The sequence below is a fragment of the Colletotrichum aenigma genome (genome assembly GCF_013390185.1).
Source record: "Colletotrichum aenigma strain Cg56 chromosome Unknown KSG_Cg56_contig03, whole genome shotgun sequence".
Lineage (NCBI taxonomy): Eukaryota > Fungi > Ascomycota > Sordariomycetes > Glomerellales > Glomerellaceae > Colletotrichum > Colletotrichum aenigma.
In genome coordinates, this window is record NW_023500909.1 from 190,120 (window position 1) to 212,972 (window position 22,853).

The 22,853-nt window shown below is 41.3% G+C and overlaps 5 protein-coding genes across 5 annotated transcripts; 3 read left to right on the plus strand and 2 right to left on the minus strand.

The window, feature by feature from the left end:
* Positions 1-1,511: 1,511 nt before the first annotated feature.
* Positions 1,512-3,717, plus strand: ccg-8 (Clock-controlled protein 8; the record flags this gene model as incomplete). Its single annotated transcript, XM_037319254.1, has 2 exons — positions 1,512-2,376; positions 2,432-3,717. 2 exons carry the CDS (start codon positions 1,512-1,514, stop codon positions 3,715-3,717), a joined length of 2,151 nt encoding a protein of 716 aa, XP_037181743.1.
* Positions 3,718-5,769: 2,052 nt separating this feature from the next.
* On the plus strand, positions 5,770-7,515 carry gsfF-3 (Cytochrome P450 monooxygenase gsfF; the record flags this gene model as incomplete). Its single annotated transcript, XM_037319255.1, has 4 exons — positions 5,770-6,156; positions 6,214-6,764; positions 6,820-7,108; positions 7,162-7,515. 4 exons carry the CDS (start codon positions 5,770-5,772, stop codon positions 7,513-7,515), a joined length of 1,581 nt encoding a protein of 526 aa, XP_037181744.1.
* Positions 7,516-7,791: 276 nt separating this feature from the next.
* PRTA (Aspergillopepsin-2) lies at positions 7,792-8,601 on the minus strand (the record flags this gene model as incomplete). The annotated part of the gene is made up of 1 exon (XM_037319256.1): positions 7,792-8,601. The coding sequence occupies one exon, from the start codon at positions 8,599-8,601 to the stop codon at positions 7,792-7,794; it is 810 nt and encodes a 269-aa protein (XP_037181431.1).
* Positions 8,602-17,051: 8,450 nt separating this feature from the next.
* On the minus strand, positions 17,052-19,180 carry AOX1-1 (Alcohol oxidase 1; the record flags this gene model as incomplete). Its single annotated transcript, XM_037319257.1, has 5 exons — positions 17,052-17,206; positions 17,258-17,965; positions 18,093-18,573; positions 18,666-19,009; positions 19,060-19,180. The coding sequence occupies 5 exons, from the start codon at positions 19,178-19,180 to the stop codon at positions 17,052-17,054; spliced, it is 1,809 nt and encodes a 602-aa protein (XP_037181430.1).
* Positions 19,181-21,757: 2,577 nt separating this feature from the next.
* Positions 21,758-22,435, plus strand: hadL-1 ((S)-2-haloacid dehalogenase; the record flags this gene model as incomplete). Its single annotated transcript, XM_037319258.1, has 1 exon — positions 21,758-22,435. The coding sequence occupies one exon, from the start codon at positions 21,758-21,760 to the stop codon at positions 22,433-22,435; it is 678 nt and encodes a 225-aa protein (XP_037181429.1).
* Positions 22,436-22,853: the final 418 nt, after the last annotated feature.

Consider the following 22,853-nt stretch of genomic DNA (forward strand, 5'->3'; position numbering starts at 1 on the left):
TTGTTGGTGCCTACCCGGGACAGAAGGAAGGCAGCAGGTGGTCCCACTATCGCGCCTGCCCTCGCTTTCGACTGCCTTGGGGGGCACTTGCCTCGTTTTCCATCCATGGATGAGTGTGTCGTCGCGCCTGCTCCTGCTCCTGCTCCTGCTCCTGCTCCATATCCGCCGGGTTGGTGCACCTGGGCTGCGGCCGTTCCCCTCTGACCCCCGTCGCCTTCAAGGGCAATTCAATCAATCAGTCAATCAACAGCAGGCCGAGGGCCAGGGCCGGGTTACCAGGTCAGATCCATCAGCTATCCATCAATCATCATCGAGTCAACCCGTCATCCCTCCCTCTTTCGTGTTGGTCTCCTCTGCTTGTACATACATCGTGCAAGCCAGGACGGCACCGACCTTGTTTCCCGCCCGCGCGCGCCCACCACACACCACAGACCAGACACAACCGCAGGAACAGAGACCAGTCACCAGAGACACACCACCACCAGCAGGACACCCAGAGAGAGACAGGCCGACAGACAGGCAGACAGACAGACGGATACACCCATCATCGCCATCTCCGTCCCATCTGGACCTGGGGAAAGCATCAACACTACACCATAATCTAAACCAACGCCAACTGTTCACACGTCCCAAATCTGGCGCTACTCGACGGACGGACTCTTCCTTCCCACCCCCATCCCGACCACCACCACCACCACCAACCATCACTACCACCAACCAGCCATCCCGAACCGTCCACACATCCCATCCATCCATCAAGGGCAAAAGGCATCTCAAGCAAGCAACTAAGCAAGCAACTAAGCAAGCACCCAAGCAAGCATCCGCCATATTCGCCATCACACTCACATCGACAGTCGGGCTCCTCCAGACACCAGACAGACAGGAGGCTCCAGTTGTTCGGCGGCTGTACCCCGACCCTCCATCCATCTCCAGGTCCTGCCGCCCTCCCTTGTCCGCGTGGGAATCCCCTCCGTCGTGTGAATTATCCTTCGCCACTTCACCCAAACCGTACTACATGAACCTCTGTCGCGCCGCCCGCAGCCACCGTCACCCCTTCTTCTCTCCCTCGCTTCAAATCTGACCCGTCCCGCCGCTGCCCAATCTGCACACGCCCTCCACTCCACGTCGAAGCCAAAGCCTGTGTGTCTGCTGCAAGCACGTTGCAACTTTACCTCGAGGGCAGAAGGACGCAGCGAGCAAGACAGAGGCTTGCGAAAAAAAAAGAATTCCTCAACAATCTCAATCAAACAAACGGCGCCGGGCAAGTCGCATCTCCACTCATGCCAGTCCAGAGTTGACCGCTGAGACACCCGCGCGCCGGTCTCGCTCCTGGTCCTCCTCCTCGGCCTGCTTCTCGAGTCTTTTCCTTCTCCCTTCTCTGCCGCCTGGGGAATTTTCCAGCTGGGGGAACCTGAGCAGAGTCCGGCCAGCCCAGCCTAGCCTGCAGGCTCTTCTCCGCTGACCCCTCCCCGCCAAAATATTCGACGCGCCGTCCGAATATACTTTGCGAGATGGACAAGAGTCTGAGCCAGAGCATGAGCATGAGCATGAGCCAAAATCACATGCTGCACGGGCCCAACTCTGGCGACCGCCAGCTGCCGCCATCTTCCTCGTCTGTCCCTCCTCCGCCCACTACGCACACGCACAACCACCACCACGACCACCACCCTCACACGCACTCTCGTCCTCGCCCTCACGCTACTACTTTTTCTCCTGCCGCTACCACCATCTCAGCTGCCGGCACCTCTTCAACTACCGCCGCTTCCTCTCCAGCAGAGCCTTCATCTTCCAAGACCAAGCACATTCTCTCTCACGCTCGCTACGACCCGACACACCTCCCGTCCCAGCTGCCCTCATATGCTCCTCCGAGCTATGCGCATGCCCAGTCCCACGATCCCAACTTGCTGAGGTTTCCCGACGCTCCGACTACCGAGCTTGCACCCATCCTTCCCGCCGCCAAACATAATGATAACGTCGGCCACAACCTCCCATCTCTGTCGTCTGTAACAGGTCCCCCGCCCCCGCGCTTTGCTCCTCCACCACCACCACCACCACCACCTTCGGCGCAGTCCCTCGAAGCCAAACATCGTCGCCAAAAACCGCAACCACAACAACCTCCACCTGCTCTTACGCGAGCCTCGACGACAACCGTTCCTTTGACGCACTGGCCGAGCCTCAACCCCCTCACCACCTACTACACCCCCAGTCATGCTCAACCTGCCAACACTACAGCGAGAATGGACCTCGACCTAAGCAACAATACTCCTATGAGTGCCGCATCACCAGATCGATACTACGACACACGAGAACGTAGCGTTCTTCTCGAGGACCCGGATGTGCGAATGGCTGCTGAAGCGCTGGGCGATCTGAAAGCTGGTATGAGATTAGCGACCTGTTTGTGATTACTGTAACTTGCTGACGGCATTAATAGGTGATGATCACTCCATCAACTCACCACAACCATACCATACCCCGTTGCCAGTGGGCTCTCCGGCGATCTCCATTACTTCGAACCCGCAAGCGAGCTCGCAAACATCCGCCGAAGAGCCCCTCCTATCGCTTTTGACGACATCTCATCCTCTGATCGCCAACACCATCAAGAATACCGCCGGACTCTACAACAATGGAAAGACCTTCTCTCCTCGATTCAAGACCAGCGCCGAATACGTTGAAGGATATATGACGCCAATCACAAACGTCGCTGGGAATATTAGTCGGAAGACGGGTATTGAGACTGGTGTTCGTTGGTGGCTGGGGGCGAATCGGCGACACCAATCCACAGACTTGGAAGCCGCTGACGGAGGGTCTCACAAGAGACGCAAGGTCGATACTGGAGGCGACTTGGCTAGGCACTTGGCCGATTCGCAAACGAACGTCATGCCTGATATCGACACTCCACGAGACCCCTACGTGTTCAAGCATGACCGCCGACTCTCCAGAGCGAGCACCATCGACACGCTGCCCGCGTACGACGACTCCCGCTCACCCGCTTACACTGAAGACGAGAAGGCTGAGAGGCCCAACAGTTCTAACACTGCATGGCAATCTCGACTCATCATGTCTACGTCTGGTCTCAGTATAGCCATGAGTGAAGAAAGTCTTCGGAGTCTAAAGTACTGCTTGAGCTGGTTGCGGTGGGCTAACGGCCATCTTGGTGGTGTCATCAATAATCTCAAGACGGTTCTCGAGCAGTATGAGAAAGCTGGTCGATCTGAGAGCCAGGGTGAGAACGGCGACGGCGACCACGCCATGACCGACAGTGATACCGAGGCAGCGGAGTATCAAAAGCGTGCCCAGTTGGCGGGCCAGATCAGTGGCCTCAAGGGTGATATCCTGAAGACCTTGAAGAATTGCATTGAGACCGTCTCCAAGTATGCCGGTGGTGCTCTCCCCGAGAACGCGCGTCTCCTGGTCCATCGCCATCTGACCACGCTCCCACAACGCTTCCGCTACGCCAGCGCCCTTGAAAAGCAACAGGGCGATAAGACTGGCGCCGAGGCACAAGAGGAGGCGATGCGTGAAGGTGCCCATCGTGTCCTGGTTCTCGCCAAGGAGGGTCTCGACATGATGTTCCAGGTTAGCGGTGTCCTTGATGGCACCATTGTCAGTGCTGAGGAATGGTGCGAACGCCTGGGCAAGAAGAAGAGGGAGCAGCCCGAAACCGATTCTCCTCAACCTCAACCTCTCGAGGGCGACGTCAAGTCCGCCCCCGTTTGAACGAGCGACGATTTTACTTTGTACGTGGCCAGGATTTACCAGACGACAGGGCGGCTAGTTCTTTTCCTTTATCCTTCAACAAAACCAAGTGGGTGATTGAACGGCGCAAAAACGGAACACGGAAAAAGAAAACAAGAGAAAACCCCCGGGCAACTTACTGCTGCGGCAGACAAAGGGGCACAAACCAATGATACCATCCCGAGGATGCCCTCGTTCCCATTTCAATTCAAGTATACCATATCATCACACATTTACAAACACCACAACTGTCACGGACATTTCATTCATCTCGTCTTGATACGCTTTTGCTCTTGGTTATTTGGCAGTTCATAGTTAATGCCTGATTTCTTTTTTGTCTCTTTGCTGTTTCCTTCTCAAGCCTTAATGGACGGTCCACAGAGTACTGAGGCGTCTGTCGAACCCAGGCCCACTTGGGCATAATTGGGTTTGCTGTGTATAGAGCTTTACGTTTCGTCCTAGTACAAAGCAAAGCTGATCTATGATTCAAATCAACTGGACAATTCTCAAATCTTGAACTGTGATTCCCTAGTGCTTCAATCACATGATTTGATCCTATCTGCGACATGATACTCTGTTGTACATGCAGGAGGCCCCGAAACTAGAACTTGACGGGACGAAATGCGATACATAACGAAAGAGACTAGCGTATGGCGAAAGGAGTTCAAACCCAATCTTCGGCACGCTTCGTGCCGCCAATTTAATTCCGTCGCACCGGCAGTCAAACACCGTCCGATTGGGTGAGCACGTCTGCTGCGCGTGCGGTGGTCTTGCGGAGATTACACGAGCAAATCCACGCTCACTTGATCCGAATACGGGAATGAAATTCCGAACGCGATAGTCTAATTGAAGACGGACGGTCCACGGTCACGAAATCCGACCAACTTTCCGAATATGCCAAGCAAACGCACCCGACGTGCCCGAAATTCGAGCGCCCATCGCCCGTGTCAACGAGGGATCATAGGGTGAGCGGGAGGCTCTTCAGTTGCATTGCACCCTTAAAGCTTGGCTGGGAATGGCGATCTTGAATTGGACCATGGTTCATTTGGTAGATGCCAGCGTTGAATTCTCGTCGGTCAAGAGCCAGAACTCTCAATTTGTCACATGGAACACGCAATCGATGTCGCGACCTTCGGCAGACGGAATACTGGACATGCGAGATCCGCATGGTCCATGAAACATGTTGTTTACGGTTGGTCACATTCGCAGAGTGTTCGGAGCAGCGAAAATTGCCACTTGAGGTATCGTCGGGCGCCGTCCCCCACATGATGGGGGAAGTCCGGGAGCTACCGATGCGGGAGCACATGCTATTTCTTGATATTGTCCTCTTGGTCCCATGTTCGCTTCAGCGATTTATGATGAGTGAACGGATGGTCCGTCCTTCAATTTCTAGTGTCCTTGTCCGACCACCTTCTATCATGTTGGGTACGCCGGAGTCGACTCCGCTCAAGGCCTGTATCAAGACGTCTCTAGTAAATGCTGACGTGGCGCCCTTTGAGTTCCACGATTCTGGGCATATCTGTCATGTTTCCATCAACAGAGCCGAATCCCGCAGTCTTCGTAGTTGGCCCAAAGCAACGGCCGCAAAACCAGCGCTGTCCTGCTGAGGAATTTTCAGAGCCCAACTTCGGCATGCATTTGAATGCTGGCAGCTACTTCCTCATCCATGGATATTCAATCAGCTGCGCGTCTGAGTATGCATCACCAATATGGCCGTGATTACGAAATGGCACCTGCTTTTCAAACAGTTTTCCCCGCAGACCCCTATGCACCCCAGGTTTTCCGCGCGGTCACAAACAGCAGGGAGATCGACAAGGGTATCGCGGCATCCGACGTCCTCTCCCCCGCACTTGTCACCGCAGCGAACCCGGGAGATTCGGTTAGCAGAGTTTACCAATGCAGCTCTTTCTATAGGATACACTCGGCAGATGACAACCGGGGCATCTGTTTCTGGTAGATAAAGACTTGAACATGCAACGTTAGGTTTCTGATGAACTGTAGTTTTGCCTCTATCGATCTCATTGACGGGCCATCATGTTTTCGTTATCCAAGTTGCTGAGTGATGCCCCAGTGTCTCTGGTCGGCCTGCTTCCGGAGGCTGTCGTAGCCGGCGTGTTTGCGTATGTGATATACCAGAGATACTTTCACGCCCTTGCTGCGTACCCGGGGCCTTTCTGGGCGTCTCTTACGGACTTGTGGCAGGTGAATGAGTTTCTTTCGCTACAGCAGCCGTACAATCTGACGGAACTCCACGCGAAGTATGGGGAGTTCGTGCGTTATGGGCCGGATAAGTTGAGCATCACGGCCGAGGAGGTCGTTCCTCTGGTGTATCAGAAGGGCGGGCGGCGACTGCCCAAGACGGAGTACTATGACGCGTTCGGGGCCAAGATCCCAAATGTCTTTGGCATGAGAGACGTTGAAGTAAGTCGGCCCTTACCCGTCTTATTTTGAAAAATGTTTGTTGAACAAGGCCAACAGCTTCACTCCATCCGTCGACGTCACATGTCCAACTCCTTCTCGTTATCCAGCGTCAAGGGCATGGAGCACTACCTCGATGACAACGTCAAGATCCTCCGCGATAAAATCACAAAGTTCGCGAGACACGGGGAGGCCTTCGACCTGAAGAAGCTACTGCAGTACTACACCATCGACGTCCTCGGCGAGCTGGCCTTCAGCCGGTCCTTTGGCGCACAGGTCTCGGACGAGAGCGAGGCCCTTGTCCCGCCCGTCGTGCCGCATACGCTGCTCGGCTCGACGACGGGATCGTGGCCGGCGATGACGCAGACGCTGAAGAAGTGGCTGCCAGCAGTCCCGCATAGCGGGCTACGGTGGCTGTTCGAGGGGCGCGCGAAGTGTGCGAGGTTGGCGGCCGAATGTGTTGAGAGACGGCTTGGTGAGGTGGATCGTGACGCGGAGAAGGGGAGCATGCGCAGAACTGATTTGTTGACTAATTTGATATTGGCGAAGGATCCTGATACCGGGGAGAGACTTGCGAAGAGTGATCTTGAGGCGGAGGCTTTTGGGTTCATGTGAGTTTGGTTTCTCACTCTTTCAGAATATGATCACGAGACTGAATTGGAGCAGTATTGCGGGAACACATACGACGAGTGCGACGACGACGTTGCTGTTCTGGAATCTGCTTCACAGCCCTGACACTCTTCGTCAGTGTGTCGAGGAGATCGATGCGAACTTACAACCACTTGACAGAGAAAAGGCGGCATATTCAGTCACCGAAGTCCATAACTCGCTACCGTATCTTCGAGCGTGTGTAAAGGAGAACTTCCGACTGACTCCCGTGTTTACCATGCCGCTAGCAAGGCGCGTGACAGCACCAGAGGGCATCATGGTTGCAGGACGCCACATCAAGCAAGGGGTGAGTTGACTTTCCCCGAACATACGAAAACGCTAACGGGAACTCGCTGAAAGACTTCGGTTGCTGTCTGCAACCACGCCTTCCACCACAACCCCTTTGTCTGGGGCGATGACCACAATGTGTTCGACCCATCGCGCTGGGATCAAGAGGAGATTGCGGAACGAGCGCGGTATCTCATGCACTTTGGCCTGGGCAGCCGCCAGTGTATTGGGAAAGCACTTGCTCAGACCAATATCTACAAACTTGCCAGCACACTATTGCATGAATTTGACTTCCAGCTTGCCGATTCGCAAGAATTGGAGGAAGTTTCCAAAGCGCGCTTCTTGGGGAGACTGCCTGATATGATGAGTGTTGGAGTGAGTGATCTAAAGGGACCGCTGATGGTTGTGGCGAAGACTAGAACTTAGACAAACGGCTTACTGGCTCGCATTGCCATTTACACTGCGAATCACGGAAGGAGAAGCTTCAATATTAAGCAGCATCAAGCATCATTCATCAATTCTCATCTCTCGCTATCCAACCCGAAATACTATCCAATAACAAGAATGAGGGTGATGTCGGTCACTCCATCCCACGAAGAAAAGTCCTGTATGTCCATCTCCTCAAGTCTATGTACATGTGGTATGTTTGTGTGTCTTTTGGCTCACGAAGCCAGTCTCTTAGTCAGATCAAAGAGGCTAAATTTAACCGGAGTAGGAGACAGTGACGGTGCTGCCGCTGACGGAGGCCTTGGCAAGGACGGTGTTGCCGCCGTCCTCGGAGATGTCGATGATGGTGGCGCCGGCGGGGGTAGTGGAGCCGGAGGTGCCGGAGGCAGCGGCGGCGGTGAACTTGACGGTGCCGAAGTCAGCGAGGGTGACCTGGCTGCCGTTCTCCTGGAAGGCCTCGACGATCCACTCGGCGTTGGTCTCGCAGAGGGTGGAGGGGGTGCTGGAGAAGGTGTGGGTGACGGTCTTGCCGGTGGTCAGGTTCTCGAGCTTGGCGGTGCCCTTGGTCTTGGAGGTGGCGTCGACGGTCATGCGGATGGAGTCGCCGACGCTGACGCTGAAACCGCTGAAGCTGTAGGCGTAGTCGGGGATCCACTCGTACCAGGCGTCGAAGGTGCCGTCGGCGTAGAAGGAGACGCCGGTCTGGAGGATGGCGGTCTGGCAGGTGTCGCCGTCGATGCCGACCCAGGCGGAGGCGGCGGCGCCGGAGGAGCCGCTGACCTCGGGGACGACGATGGTGCCGGTGACGTGGTTGTAGCCGGTGCCGATCTTGACGGCGCCGCCCCAGTTGGAGGAGTACTCGACGTTCTTGTCGCTGGTGACGGCGTCGAGGGAGACGACGTCGGCGGGGGCGGTGGAGGTGCGGTTGATGGGCTTAGAGCTGAAGCGGGCGCGGCGGTCGGAGCGGGGAGTGACCGGGGAGTAGTCGCGCTGCTTGAGGGGAGTGCCCGGGGCGGCGGAGGCGAGGCCGGCGGCGGCGGCAGCGAGGAAGAGGGAGAACTTCATGTTGAAAGTTGGGGTGGGTGGAGTGAAGACCGGAGAGAGAGGACTTGAGGAGTGAAGTTGGATGCTTGAGGCTCTTGCTTTGCTGCTGAGGATGCTGCTGCTGCTGATTCCAAGATTCACTTGTCTTGGCGATTTGAGTCCATCTTTATACCTATTGACGATGAACTGACAGCGGTGTCTCGGCAGGTTGTCTTCAGCGAGGCCCGCGATGTTACCATTGCCACTATCCTCCTTATCGCAGGTGAGTAGATATCGCGATGCCGGTTTGCCGAGTGTCGTTCGTTCGAGGCGCGGGAGACCGTCTACCACGCAGCACAGCTGTATCCATCGTGAACAAAGCTCCTCCCTAATCCGGAAGTATCGTGAGCGCCCCCCTGGTGTTGAAGTCGCATCAAGCTTTATTCCCATCGGGCAGCGGGGCGGCAACACGGGAGTTCGGCACCTGGGGACCCCACATCGGCTCCGGACGCGCCAAGACGGGAATTGGTGATTGGAGGGCAACCAACACGGTACCCTCCTTTCATTTATTTGCTCTCCACACCCTATCAGCTACCCGTCAGGCCCGTCGAGGCCCTTGTCCAGCTGCCGGGTGTGAAGGATCGATTACCACTTTCCTAATCAGATCGACCTTTTGCAATCGCGCCATCACTCATAAGCATAAAGTGCCGAGAAAGTTTCCCGCATGTGGGGTTTCTCGGCCGACGGATAAGACTGGCGATCGCCGTTAATTGGAGGTAAGCTTAATGCCAGACGGGGATTGGCTGGCGATTGGGGCCTGTTGGCCAGAAGATCTTTTGCTTGGCCCTCACGGACGTCCAGCACCTTTGAAGAATAGTGCGCATGGTCCCTGGATGGATACGCGGAAAAAAAAAAGACTACATAAGCTTAAATCAATTTTTTGAAATCAGCACCTACGAATTAATTTGAATACCGCCTAAAAGTATTATAAAAGAATTACCCTATTAAGATAAATTAATCTATCTATTTTTAGTAGTATATAGAATAATATATAACCTATAAATAATAAGAATATTAAAACCTACTTAACATTAGCTTATTTTATAACTTATAAGCTTTATTTATAAAAAGATAATACTATTAAAAGAGAAAGCTATAGCTTTTATTTAATATAATAATAAGCTTCTAAAGTATATATTTTTAAAAATCCCAAGAAAATATTAATAATAAATCTCTATAACTATATAGAATATATTATTATAGCAATCTATAAGCTATTAGAGGTATTTAAAATATGAAGCTAGTTTTTTAAATTCTTAGAGAAATAAGATAAAATACTAGAGATCTTATAGAACTTAATTAATAACTAAGATAAATAAGTAATATTATAAGAAATTATTAAAACAATAATCTTTTTTATACAAAACTTTAATATTACTTCTAATAACTTTTAAAGAGATAAACTTTAGGTTACTAAGTAAAATAACTTAAAATAACTTTATATAGTAGTTATTAACTTTTTTAATAAAATAGAACTTAAACGTTTTAATTTAAGCTATAAGTTCTAAAAAACTATATTAATAGAAATATAAGCTCAAAATTAGACCTTAAGGTTCAATCTATTTAGCTTTTATTTTCTAAAGATATTAAGTTATATTTCTAAATTATAGAAATAAAGCTTATTTTTAAAAGATAATATTAAGATTAAATAGACTATTTTATATTAAAGATATAATTATTTTAAGTTATTATTTATAATATCTTAGGTAAGACTTATAATTTAGCTATAGAATTAGGTATTTATTAGTAATTATTTAGTTTATTTAAGAGAATTATAAACTTTAGTTTTAACACCTCTATTGAATTAATTAAATTAACAAGAAATCTCTTATAATTAGCTAGTTTTCTATTATAATAAGTATTATTATTATTAAAAATACAAATAAATATTAGATATAAGAAATATAATTTCAAATAGTTAATTATACTATATAGACTTTTATAACTAAAAGGAATAGCTTTTACAGTATATTAAGTGTTAAGAATATAACTATATCAAGTCTAATTATTAAGCTTTAGTTAAATATAATAAATATATTAGAGGTTATAACTATAGAGATTATTAAGAGGAAATATATAGATATATTATATATAGTAAACTATACATAGTTTATAATAAAGATTACTTTAAATAAAGAGTAAAAAGATAAACTTTAAAAATTTATAGAGGTAATAAAATCTAATAATGCTTAACCTTTATATAGATAATAATAATATAATAAATAAAGAGGGATTATTAATAAATAATAAGAGAGAGGCTTTTTAAAACCCCTTAAATTATAATATATTTTATATAAAGATAGAGATAAAATAATAATAATAAGTTATGAAAGTAACCTCTAATTTAACTCTATTAGAGTAATAATATATATAAAGCTTAATAATATTATAGCTAAATTTTAAGAAGATAAATATACTAAAAACACTATTGATAATAATATAGAGATATTTATAATAAAGATTTAGTAAAAGAGATATTATAGTATTAATTAGAATTATCTTAATAAAACTACTTAATATATTTAAACTAATAAGTAGTAATAATAATAGTTAAAATAAACTAACTTATAAAAAGGATTTTGAAAAATTTGAATTATATAAAATAAAAGAGAGATATTAAAATATATTAACTAGAATTACTATTAGAAATAATAGTATTAGAGAAAGAAATAGAAGAACTAATAATAAGATATCAACTTTAAGAAAACTAATATAAAATATAGTTTAAAGTAATAAAATAAACATAAAATAAGAAATATAAAGTATTAATAGGAAGAAAATCTCTAACTCTCTAAAAAGAGAGAAAGATTATTAAAGTAATTAAAAACATTTTATTTTCTAAAGCTTATAAAAGAGATTGTAATAAAACCTCTATTTTAGACGTATTAATATATATTAAACGTAAAATACTAACAAAAACCAAAATATTATATATAACTAAAAATATTATTATAGACTTCTTTTAACTTAATAAATACTAAAAGAAACTTTTAAGAAAAGTAGCTAAATATATATTAACTTTATAAAAAAGTTAACATATTTTAATTTTAACCTTTTTATTATAATAATAAAAGCTTAAAAATACCTCTAAACTTATAGATTTGATATTATTTATATTTTTATAGTAACTTAAGCTTAAAAACTCTATAGAATAACTAAATTTAGTTTTTATTTTATTTTAAAAACTAACTAAAAAGAAAAAGAGTAAAACTACTTCTAAGAGTAATTTTCTATTAACAATAATATAATAAACTAGTAATAGTGAATTATAATTCTTTTTTTAAAATAAAGAGAGCAATTTTTATAATAAGGGACCTAATAATTAATCCTCTAAACTAAAATTTAATAACTCTACTAGAAAATATACATAAACTACTTGTATTTATCTCTAATAGAGAAACAAAAGCTTTTATAGTTTTTTAGTATAATATAGTAATAAAATATAATATTATAGTAAATTATTTTATTAACTTTATAATTAAAGATATTATAAATATATCTATAGTTTTAGCTTTTTAAGAACTATATATTAATAAATAGAGTAAGCTATACTATACAATATATATATATAAATACAAACTCTTAAGCCAGTTTTATTAAAGAGAATATTAAAATTATAATAATAATAAATAAATTAGTCATTATAAATCTATATAAAATAATTCATATCAGTAATCATATTTATATAATAAAGTTTAAACTTAGCTTTATTATACTATTTTTCTTTAATATCTATTAATTACTAAATATAATAAGAAACTTAGTATTAGGTTTTATAGAGGCTTATTATATTTTAAAAAGCTAGAGATATAATATTATAATTTTATAAGGGATTTTAATACATATTACTTAGATTAATTACTAGAAAGTATACTTAAGAACTTTGAGAGAATGTTTTTATAAGAATTAATAACTATATTTAAACTCTTCTAATATTTAATACTAATTATAATTATAAAGCTAAATAGATACATTTATAATAATAAGATAAAAGCGAAACTATTAACTATTAATCTATATTTTAATAATAACGTATTTAATGTTTATAAAACAATCTAAACTTAAAAAGGAATATTTAACTACTTTTTAATTTTAACTATTATCTTAATTTAAGATACAATATATATATTACTAAAGCCTTTAAAAATAAAATAAAGATAGAGAGAATTAAACTGTAAGAAACTCTTAATATAGTTGAGATCTTATAACTAAAAGAACTTTAGATATTAAAATATTAAAGTTTATAGATATCTATTTAGAAATATTAATCTATTACATAGATTTAGCTATAAAAATTACTATTCTTATTAAGAGAATTAATATTTTTTATAGTTATAAAAGCTAAACTAATAAGTTTATAGAAATCTATGAAAGCTTTTAATATTGTAAGCGAAAAACTAAAAATATTAATATTATAATTAATATTAGAAACGCTAAAAAAGCTTACTATATTTTCTAAAAAGCTTCAAAAGATTAAAAGAGGAATATATATAGAGATTTTCTTATGGAAATAATTATAAATAGAAATATATTATAGAAAATCACTAAATAATAAAACAATAATAACACATTTTAGATCTTTTAAATTAAATAGTTTAAAATAAGAGGTAAAACTTTTATAAAAGGCTTAAAGATTACTAAGGTATTTAAAGGAAAATTCTTCTTATTTTAAAGTATAATAAACCTAGAGGATATTAATTATACTAAATACCTACTTCTAAAAGAATAACTATTTATTATAATCTATATAATTATTTAAATAGCTAAGAATATATTAACTAAAAAAGCTTTTAAATCTAATATTTATTTTAATAAAATAATTAAAAATAGCTTTTTAAATGAGGATTAGATAGAAAAACTAGACTCTAAGTAAAAAAAAGCTGTTTAGTAGCTTTTTAATATACCCTTAAAAATAGGTTACTATTTTTAATATTTTTAAGAAATAACTATAGTTACTTTCTATAAGATAAATAGATTTATTAAGAAATTAAATAGTTATTAGTTTACTATATTATTTAATTTATTAAAAACCCTCTTTAAATTAGTTATTTCTAGCTAACTTTAGTATTTTCTTAGTATTTATTTAGATATACTATTTGTTATATATTTAGGAGGCTATAAAAACGTTTTTTATAAAATAGCTTTTTATTAGATTCTTAAGATAGTTTATAATATATAACACAATAAGATATTTATAGTAATAATTATTATAAATATCTCTAGTACTTTTAATTATAATTTCTATATTAAACTTATTTATAACTTATAAAAGAAAAATATTTATTCTAATATACTTTAATAGATTAATAGCTTTCTAAAAGGGAAAACAATAGATTTATACTTATTAGATTATATGATACATTATGAGGATATCTAAATTAAGATCTTCTAAAGCTTGTCTTTCTCACTTCCTCTGTATATCTTTTTTAATAATAAGCTTATTAAGGATCTAGAGATATTAAGTATCTGTCTTATTTAGATTAATAATATAACTCTTATTATTAAAGCTGAAATTAAAGTATAGCTAGTAGTAAAAATTAAACTTATTTTATTAGTTTATAATATATAAATATAAAAATATAATATTAAGTTTAACTAAAATAAATTCTATAGAATATATTTTACTAACCTAAAGAGCTTAAAACGTAATAATTCTAAGAGGCTAGCAGTTGCTTTCTATTAATATTTAAAGCTAATAAAATATAAAAACTATATTAAGATATTAAGAATTACTATTAATTATAAACTTAAGTTTTAACACTATATTATTATTACTATTAAAATAGCTTTTTATAATATTAAGAAGGTTATAGAAAAGCTTAAAAACTTAACTTATAAAGTTAATATAGATATTATAAAAATAGCTTATAAAGCTATAATCTTACTATCTTTTGTTATTGATTATTTAGTATAATATTAGCTAAACTGTATAACTTTACTTATTATTAAACGCTTTAAATAAATCTGAATAGATGTAATAAAATATATTTTAGAAGTTATTACTAAAATATTAAAAGACGTTATAAATATTAAAGTTTATCTTTTATTTATGAAGATATATCTTAAATAGTAATATTTAAACGCTTTAGTATAGTTATTAATATATCTAATTAGAGGCTAATTAGTTAATTAAGCTAATCTAAAAGCTTATTTCTAAAGCTTTCTAATAAAGCTTATTATTTATATTAGAGCTTAATACTAAAGGATTAATATTATAATAATAAACTAAAGCTCAATCTATATTGATTCCTTTTAGAGCTTTTTCTTATTAATAATTAGAAATACTAAAAATAGAAACCTTATAAAAAGCTATTATTGAGCTTTTATATAGTTATTATTAAATCTAATTAAATTATATAATAAGTCTATTACTATTTTAAATATATATTATAATCCTAAAAAACTATTTTAATTATTTTTAATACCCTCCTAAAATACCTAAATAGCTTTAAGATATAATATAAATATAAATCTAAACGGTACTTAACTTTTTATTAATAGATTAAGAATTAAACAAATAATTAAAACAATAGTTGTTTATTTTAAAATTAAAAGCTAAAAAGGAATTTGTTTTAATATAATAACTAGTTTCTCTATCTTCTATAGAAAATAAAAGTAATTATATTAACGTTAAATTATACATAGATATTTAATATATTATAGCTAATCTATATATATTTAGATAATAGAAAGGTTATTTAATCTCTAAATAAACCCTTTTTTACTAAAATAATAATTCTTATTTAAATCTACAAGCTCTAGAAAATACTACTAAATTATATTATTACAGAATTAAATCTAGCTTATTTAGAAATTAAAAAAAAATAAGATAGTAGATTTATATACTAAAAAAGCTACTAAATAGAGAGATAAAAAGAAACTATTTAGTATTATAAGTTCTCTAAATTCTAACTTTAAAAGCTATTTCTTTATTATTGTTTTATAAAAATATTAATTAATAGATAAAATAATGAAAACTTAAATAGCTAAATAAAGTAAATTAATATATAGCTATCTCTCTAAATAGATTAAAGCTTATTTATATAAATTAAATTTTGAACATCTTTAAAGTTTAAATAAGCTTTTTATATTAGTTATTATTTAACTTTATATAAGTAAAATAGGTTTTTATTATTACTTATATTTAATTAAAAAAGCTAAAAACCTTTTTTATTTAAACTATTTAAATAAAAATAAGAAAATACTATAAACTAAAAAATATATCTTACTAAACTATTTAAATCTTATACGCTATAAAACTTATATATCACAGAATATTATTATTATTTATACCTCTATTAGTAATATTTTAGAAAAGATGAAGAAAATAAAATATATAATGAAAAAATATTAAAAGTAAACCTCTTAAAGTAATTTAAAACAATAAATATTAAAAACTTTAAAATAATATTTAATTAAGAGAGAAATACACTTTTTGTTTAAACTAATATTAAAAAGAGGTCTACTTTAAAGAAACATTATTAATAGTAATAAATATCAATATAATTAAATTAACTTCTTATTAAAAGCTTAAAATAACTAATAATTTAACCTTTTAATAATAATTAGTAGAAAACACTTAGAATATAGTAGATTATTATATTATAATATTTAGTAAGATTATATATTACTACTTATTATCTTTTAAAAGCTTAAGCATTTAACTTCTATGAAATAATATAAAACTATTATAGAAATAATTAAAAAGATTAGATTTTAATAATAAGACTTTTAATATAAAAGTAATTTAACTTATTATAATATTTATAGCTGTATTACTACTTCTTAATCTTTATTATTATTTATAAAAAGCTATATTAATAATTAGAAAAGAAAAACTAGCTTTAGAACTAATATTATTTAGAACTAACTTTAGAAAAAGTGATTTTTTATTTCTTTTTATACTATATCGCTCTATAGATATATATATTATCTAGAACCACTTTATATTCAATAAAAGTATTAAAAAGTAATAAAGAATATAATATAATATAGAATAGATAACTAAATAGTTTTAAACTAAATAGGTAGTAAGCTATTAGGGATAATAGGGGATATTATAAAAGGGATTTAATAACCCCTAAGTATTAAGAATTAGTTGTATAATATATAAGTAGAAGTGTGAGATAGTAGCTATATACCCCTTTAGGGTTCTAAAAGGCTTAATAATACACACACATATACACACACTCCCTGGATACGCGGATCACGAGATAATACTAGGACATGGTGCGGGATGGCGCAATGTTCCCTGGACTGTAACACAGTTCAAGAATACCATAATTGCATGTGGGGACAAGGGTATACGATTCCATTGATTGACTGTGGAGATGGCCAGCGGAGTGACATGTGAGGCTCGTATCGAGGACATTGTGCGGAATTCGTGCGATGAGAAGTCAACCACGCCAGCCTGTGTGGCAGAAAGCACAGTCTCAGGCAAGTCCCAGTTCTTCTATGATCATGTCTGCTGCCTTTTCCCCAAGCATCAGAGCCGTATTGTAGGTGTTCGCAGCAACTTGGTGTGGTGGCACGCTGAGATCGGCAATTTTGAGACCGGAAACGCCGTACACATTCAGATTGGCATCAACTGCAATGCATCAGCAAAGACCTCAGCGATATCTTCGACTTCGTGTCTTACCAACTCCCGTAGCTTCCCGTGGTGCCATCTTGCAGGTCCCCAATGGATGCCTCGAAGTCCCGATGTTTTCTCGAATGTACTGCACGATGGCGGCTTCATCTTCAGCTGAGTACTCAATGTCCCCTCCAATCGGGCCATCTGCGACTTCTATGGCAGCAGCCTGAGACCCTTCAGGAAACTTGGGCTGTCCTGAAGCAAGTTCGCCTCTGAATATGTCCATCTGACGAACCATCTTTCTCTGGGTCTTGTAGCCCCAGATGTGACTCTTCAGGTCGATGTCGTTCTCGTCCAACAGCCAGCCTGGGTCGAAATCGTAATCATCATCAATAGTAGGACCAGTGATGTGAACGTGTCCCCTGGCGTACGGGTACGTCACCCACGGCGCGGTAGTGACATACTCTGCATCGTCGGGCAAGATCGAAGGGTCGCCGAAAAAAGCGTTGAAAAGACCCCAGATCATGAGAGGGCGGTTGGGCGAGTCTTCGAAGTCTCTGTCCCACACTTCCTGAAACTCAGGCCCCAAAGCTGCAATGTCTGCAGGAGATGGACGTAGCTTGCTGGAGGCGTCATGGCCGTTCCACCCTAGTTGTGGATCATCTGCGGCGATCATAGCGGGAACGTCACGACCGCGATCGTTGCGGGCGATGCCGTTGATCGTCTCATTTTGGGTTAGAGATGTGCGGTAGACATAGCCGACAAAATGGTGGTCTGCAAGATGTCAGAATACAGGCCCACGAAAAGGAAGGAGACGTGCTCATGCCTTGAAAATCGTTGCCTACTCCTGGAAGAGGTTCAACCAGAGGTACGTTAGCGTTCTCAAGAACTGCGGGATCACCAACTCCTGAACGCTCGAGAAGAAGCGGCGTCCCAAAGGAGCCAGCAGAAGCAACCACAAGCTTCTTCGCTGAGATGGTTCTAGTACTGTTGTCTTGGCCTGCCTTCGCGAAATTGGGACTTGGTCGGAACTCAACGCCAGTGGCACGCTTGGTGTCATCGAATAACACGCGAAGAACTTGGGACTCAACCAGCACGTGGAGGTTGGGGTAGTCACCGCTCTGAAGAAGAGGATGTAGGTATCGGTGACCAACGTCCTGGCGACGGCCGTCTTCGGGCGATACGTAACGATACCATGGACCAGAACCGTTGTTAGAATGTAGACTCTGAAGATCGACGATCTCTTCGAACCCAGTCTTTGTGACGCCTTCAATGAAACTGACTTCAGCACGAGGTGCCTCGTGGGTTCCTTTGGATACGTGAATTGGTCCGCTGTAACCGTGGGTTGACTCATTGGTTGTTGCTCCATGGTATGTCTCCGTCTATAATTGCAGCAAATCATTAGCTTGTCGTCTAAACAATGAGAGATGCTCGTGATACTACCGCAAACATAGGCTCTGGTTACCAAGCTAACCTTCTTCAAATACGGCAGGACGTCTTCAGCAGTCCACCCAGAAGTATTCCACAAGTCGAAGTCATCCCACTGCCCGCGGGTGTATACCATCCAATTGATCGATGACCCACCACCTAAAATACCTCCAGTCTCAACGATGGGCTCGCGATCTGCCAGTTGCGGCGATTTGTTTGCTTTCCAAAAGAGGGCTGTATCTGACCCAGGCAAGGTGTTACGCTCAAACAAGGCCGGATAGATGACGTTCGTCACATTATAGCTATCTCCTCCCTGCTCAATGACAAGGATAGTAGTAGAGGCGTTTGCTTCAGCAAGACGGGACGCAATTATGCTCCCAGCTGTGCCACCTGCAAGTATGTTAGTCGGGAATCAACCTTGGATGAGGATCATGACTTACCTCCAGCTATTATAATATCGACCTCAGTCAAATCGCTAGGGAGCTCCGTATAGACGCACACAGCCACTCTCAAAGTTGCGAGAGTGGCGATGATGGCCTTTGAAATACTCATGCGACCCATGGAGACTGGCAATCAATGTGTGACCAAATTTGTGTTGTAGTTCTCGAGGAAAAGAGACAAAGAAGGGCAGGTCTGAAATATGCGGCCGTTCTTGTCAATAAGTACCCGCTGTCCCTGGCACAGATCTTTCATAAAGCTTCTGATCTGCAAATCTAAGGTGATGAAATCAGCAGATGATGCTTTGCATCGTATTGTCTGGCCATCGTCAGGGGCGTATGCGCGGGGTTGCATTTAATGTAGCAGTCATCTCTTGCTAAAAGTCTTGGTATTGACAAACTGCACTGCAAATGGTTTCTGAAGTGGAAGACCACTGTGACATTTCAAGTGAAGCTGCATGGCTTGGCTGCTGGGGTTTCGGTCCGGAGAGGGGAAGCTTGCTGCGAGTTGCTGATCTTCCGGTCAGCGTGGTAGCAAGCCCCACGTTAGCGGAGAAAAGATGCTAGAAGCGGGCAATAATTAAGTTTGAGCTTCAAATCAAGGCGATTGATTGGTTTGCTCGCACTCTAGATTCATTATTATCAGCAGACAGAGACAGTAGTGTGTCACTTTTTGGCGGACCCTCTAATCGAGGAAAGCACTTCTTTACTACAAAGTTCTATTCCGTAAAATCCTCAAAGACAGCCGAACAAATATTCCTTTTTATTTCTAACTTCATTGTGTTCTTTGTTTGCTAAACTCGTTCCGCTTTTTCGATATCGAGTCGTAAACTGCAATAAGAAGCCAATCTTCCATGATAACCGGGGGTTGACGATGAGCAAGCTGAGCAAATTACTGATCCTAATTGCGAATAAGTTTGTGCAGCAACACCTCTACGCTACTTGAGATACGTAAGCAACCATATGAGTATTGAACTTTGTCTATGTAAATCTTGATGTTTTGGAGACGTGCAATCTCACAGAACCTCAGGCGGCAAGGCTTGGGGATATTGTTTTCACGCGAGCGTGGATCAGCAATACTTGCGACCGCGCATAGCTAAACCCCAGATAGATCTCTGTCGCAGAATCTTGCTTGTAAGTGTCACATTTGGATCTTTGTTGTTCCTTCCAAAACCACTTTTAGATTGATGAATTCCTGTTGTACAACAAGAGGCTAGACCAACGGTAAAGGGTGTATTAGGCCCATAAATTACGATTTGAAAAATGTTGTACCCTCTTCAGCGCCCCACCTCACCTCCCGTAAATTCAGGAAGCGCTGTCGCAGCCTCGACATGCTATATCTATCTGTTTCGGGTGTCGATAGGTTACGCAGGTCAAGTTTGTGTATATCACTAAACCAGCTCGTGGGACTGCATTCGCGCGAGGGACTGCATTCGACCAGTCTGCCGATTATAAATATATCGACATTGAGTTGCAAGTAATCAACTTCCCAATTAATTGAAACATCTGGGACCGTTTCAACAGATGGGATAGTTGACCACGTTGAATCATAAGTCGGACTGCACCACATCGGGAGCCAGAACCGGGGCCGGATCTTCGTAGCCACCAAGTACGACTCGCGATTGATTGTTGTGTCGATGGCTGTAAAGTAATGACGCCGAGAGCCCACATGATGAATGGAATGATTTAGGACATTTGCCCGAAGGTGTATGCTCGAAGATTTTATTCCACATTTCCAACGAACTTCGACGTATCTTGGTTCGAGATAGAACTCCCTCCATATCATGAGTCGGATTTCTGTTGGAAACTGTGAGAATTTGGGAAAGGCCGAAAGAGGCATTGCAGTGGGCATCCCCGAGTTGGAAATCTTAGTGGCCGTAAAGTTGATTTCCATCATGGGTCAAACCAGCCCGTCTGAAAGCGAGCATTGGCGATGGAAAACGTGAATGAAAGAGTTTTGCTGGTCGGGCAGTGTCAGTTGGCTATTCGGGCAATGTCCCCTATGACTTTGATCGTAGCGTACCTGATTCTTCGACAAAGACAATGGTAGCAGAGAAAATGATGGGGTGGCGACGAGTAGCGATGACCATAGAAGACGATGATAGCGACGATGGCAATAACGAGAGCGAGTATATAGGTTAGTCGCTTTAGTATAGGAAGGATAGGGGTCTCAGCAGGATCAACGGATTACACGCGTGTGTTGTCGAGACTGCCCGAATAGCCAACTGACATTCGGGTAGCAAATCTCTAATGAAACAGCGGAATATGTTGAAAATCAGGATCGAGCCAAAAAAAAAAAAAAAAAGGAAAGAAAGTCTAAGGTACATCTCGTCGGCTTGAATCACGTGCTGTCGAGACATTCGCACCATCCATTCCTTAGAACCACCCGTTGGGATGCGCTTGTTGCTCAAGGTCAAAACCCAAAAGGGCCGCACGCGTCTTCTACCTAGCTACATTTTTCATCCCGAATCTCTCAAAAGCTATCAAAGACCTAGAATCTTTCTTATAACCGTTAGCAATAGAATGCAGCCGCACAAGTCCGGTACCGGACGGCGTCAGCCTAAATGCTTACGTGAACACCAAAGCTCCAGGCATTGCCGAGTCTTTAAATTCAATGCCAATCCGCTAGAATATCACCTACCATTTCTCAGTGACATATTCTCTACTTGCGCATACCCAGAATAGTCCTTTGCCTGCAACTATGTCCACCACAACTTCACCGTCGTTCACTCCTAAAGCCATCATCTTCGATCTCCTAACGGCGCTGCTCGACTCATGGACTATATGGAATGCTTCGACGCCAACAGGGACGGCTGCGGAGGGCCGCAAATGGCGAGAGCGTTATCTGGAATTGACCTTCGGTCAAGGAGCATATGCCCCGTACGAGGCTTTGGTGATGCAGGCTGCGGACGACGTCAACTTGCCACGATCTGCACCCGAGGCTCTGATCAGGGACTGGCCCAACCTGGCGGCATGGCCAGAGGTTGGCGATGTCCTGTCGCGTTTGCGGAAGAAAGGCTACAAGCTCGGCGTCGTCACGAATTGTTCCAGGGAGGAGGGCAATATGGCGGTGAGAAATGTGGAGAAGGCGGTTACGGAGAACGGGCAGAGGAACTTCAGGTTCGACGCGGCTATCACAGCTGAGGAGAGCGGGTTCTACAAGCCGGTGCTCCAGGCATACCATGCCATCTTACCTGAGCTTGGCGTTTCGGCAGACGAGGTACTATTTGTGGCTGGGAGTAACGGAGATGTCGAGGGTGCAACCGAGGCAGGTTTCAAGGTTGTCTGGCACAACAAGATAGGCCTACCTAAGAAGGGTCATGCGGAGCCGCTGAGGGAAAGCAGGACATTGGATGATGCATTGAAGGATTTTGTGTGAACTTTCCATCGACTTTAGGCTAGCCTTACTATCCGGGTGAATAATCGAGATGAATCTTGGGAAGCTTGACCTAACAGATTCCAAGGCGATGGGTTGCTAATGTGCGAAGTGGTGAGGCATTGTGTGTGACCGTGAGGGTGAAACCGCCAATCTTAAGTCGGGGTGGCTACGTTTTCTTCTAGCTTACCAACTGCTCATCTCCACTATGTTCTCATAAAATCGCTGTCTGGTGAAATAAATCATCAGAATCAGAGTCGCCCAGCCTTTGACGCTCATCCTTGTTTTCATTTGCCTGTTTCCTTCTCTGAAACTCTTTGGATTGCTCTTTCACAACCTCTTCGCAGTCAAACTCTTTCGACATAATCATGATGTAACCTTTTATCGCAACTTTTCTGTCGAAGTCCTCGCTTACGATGAG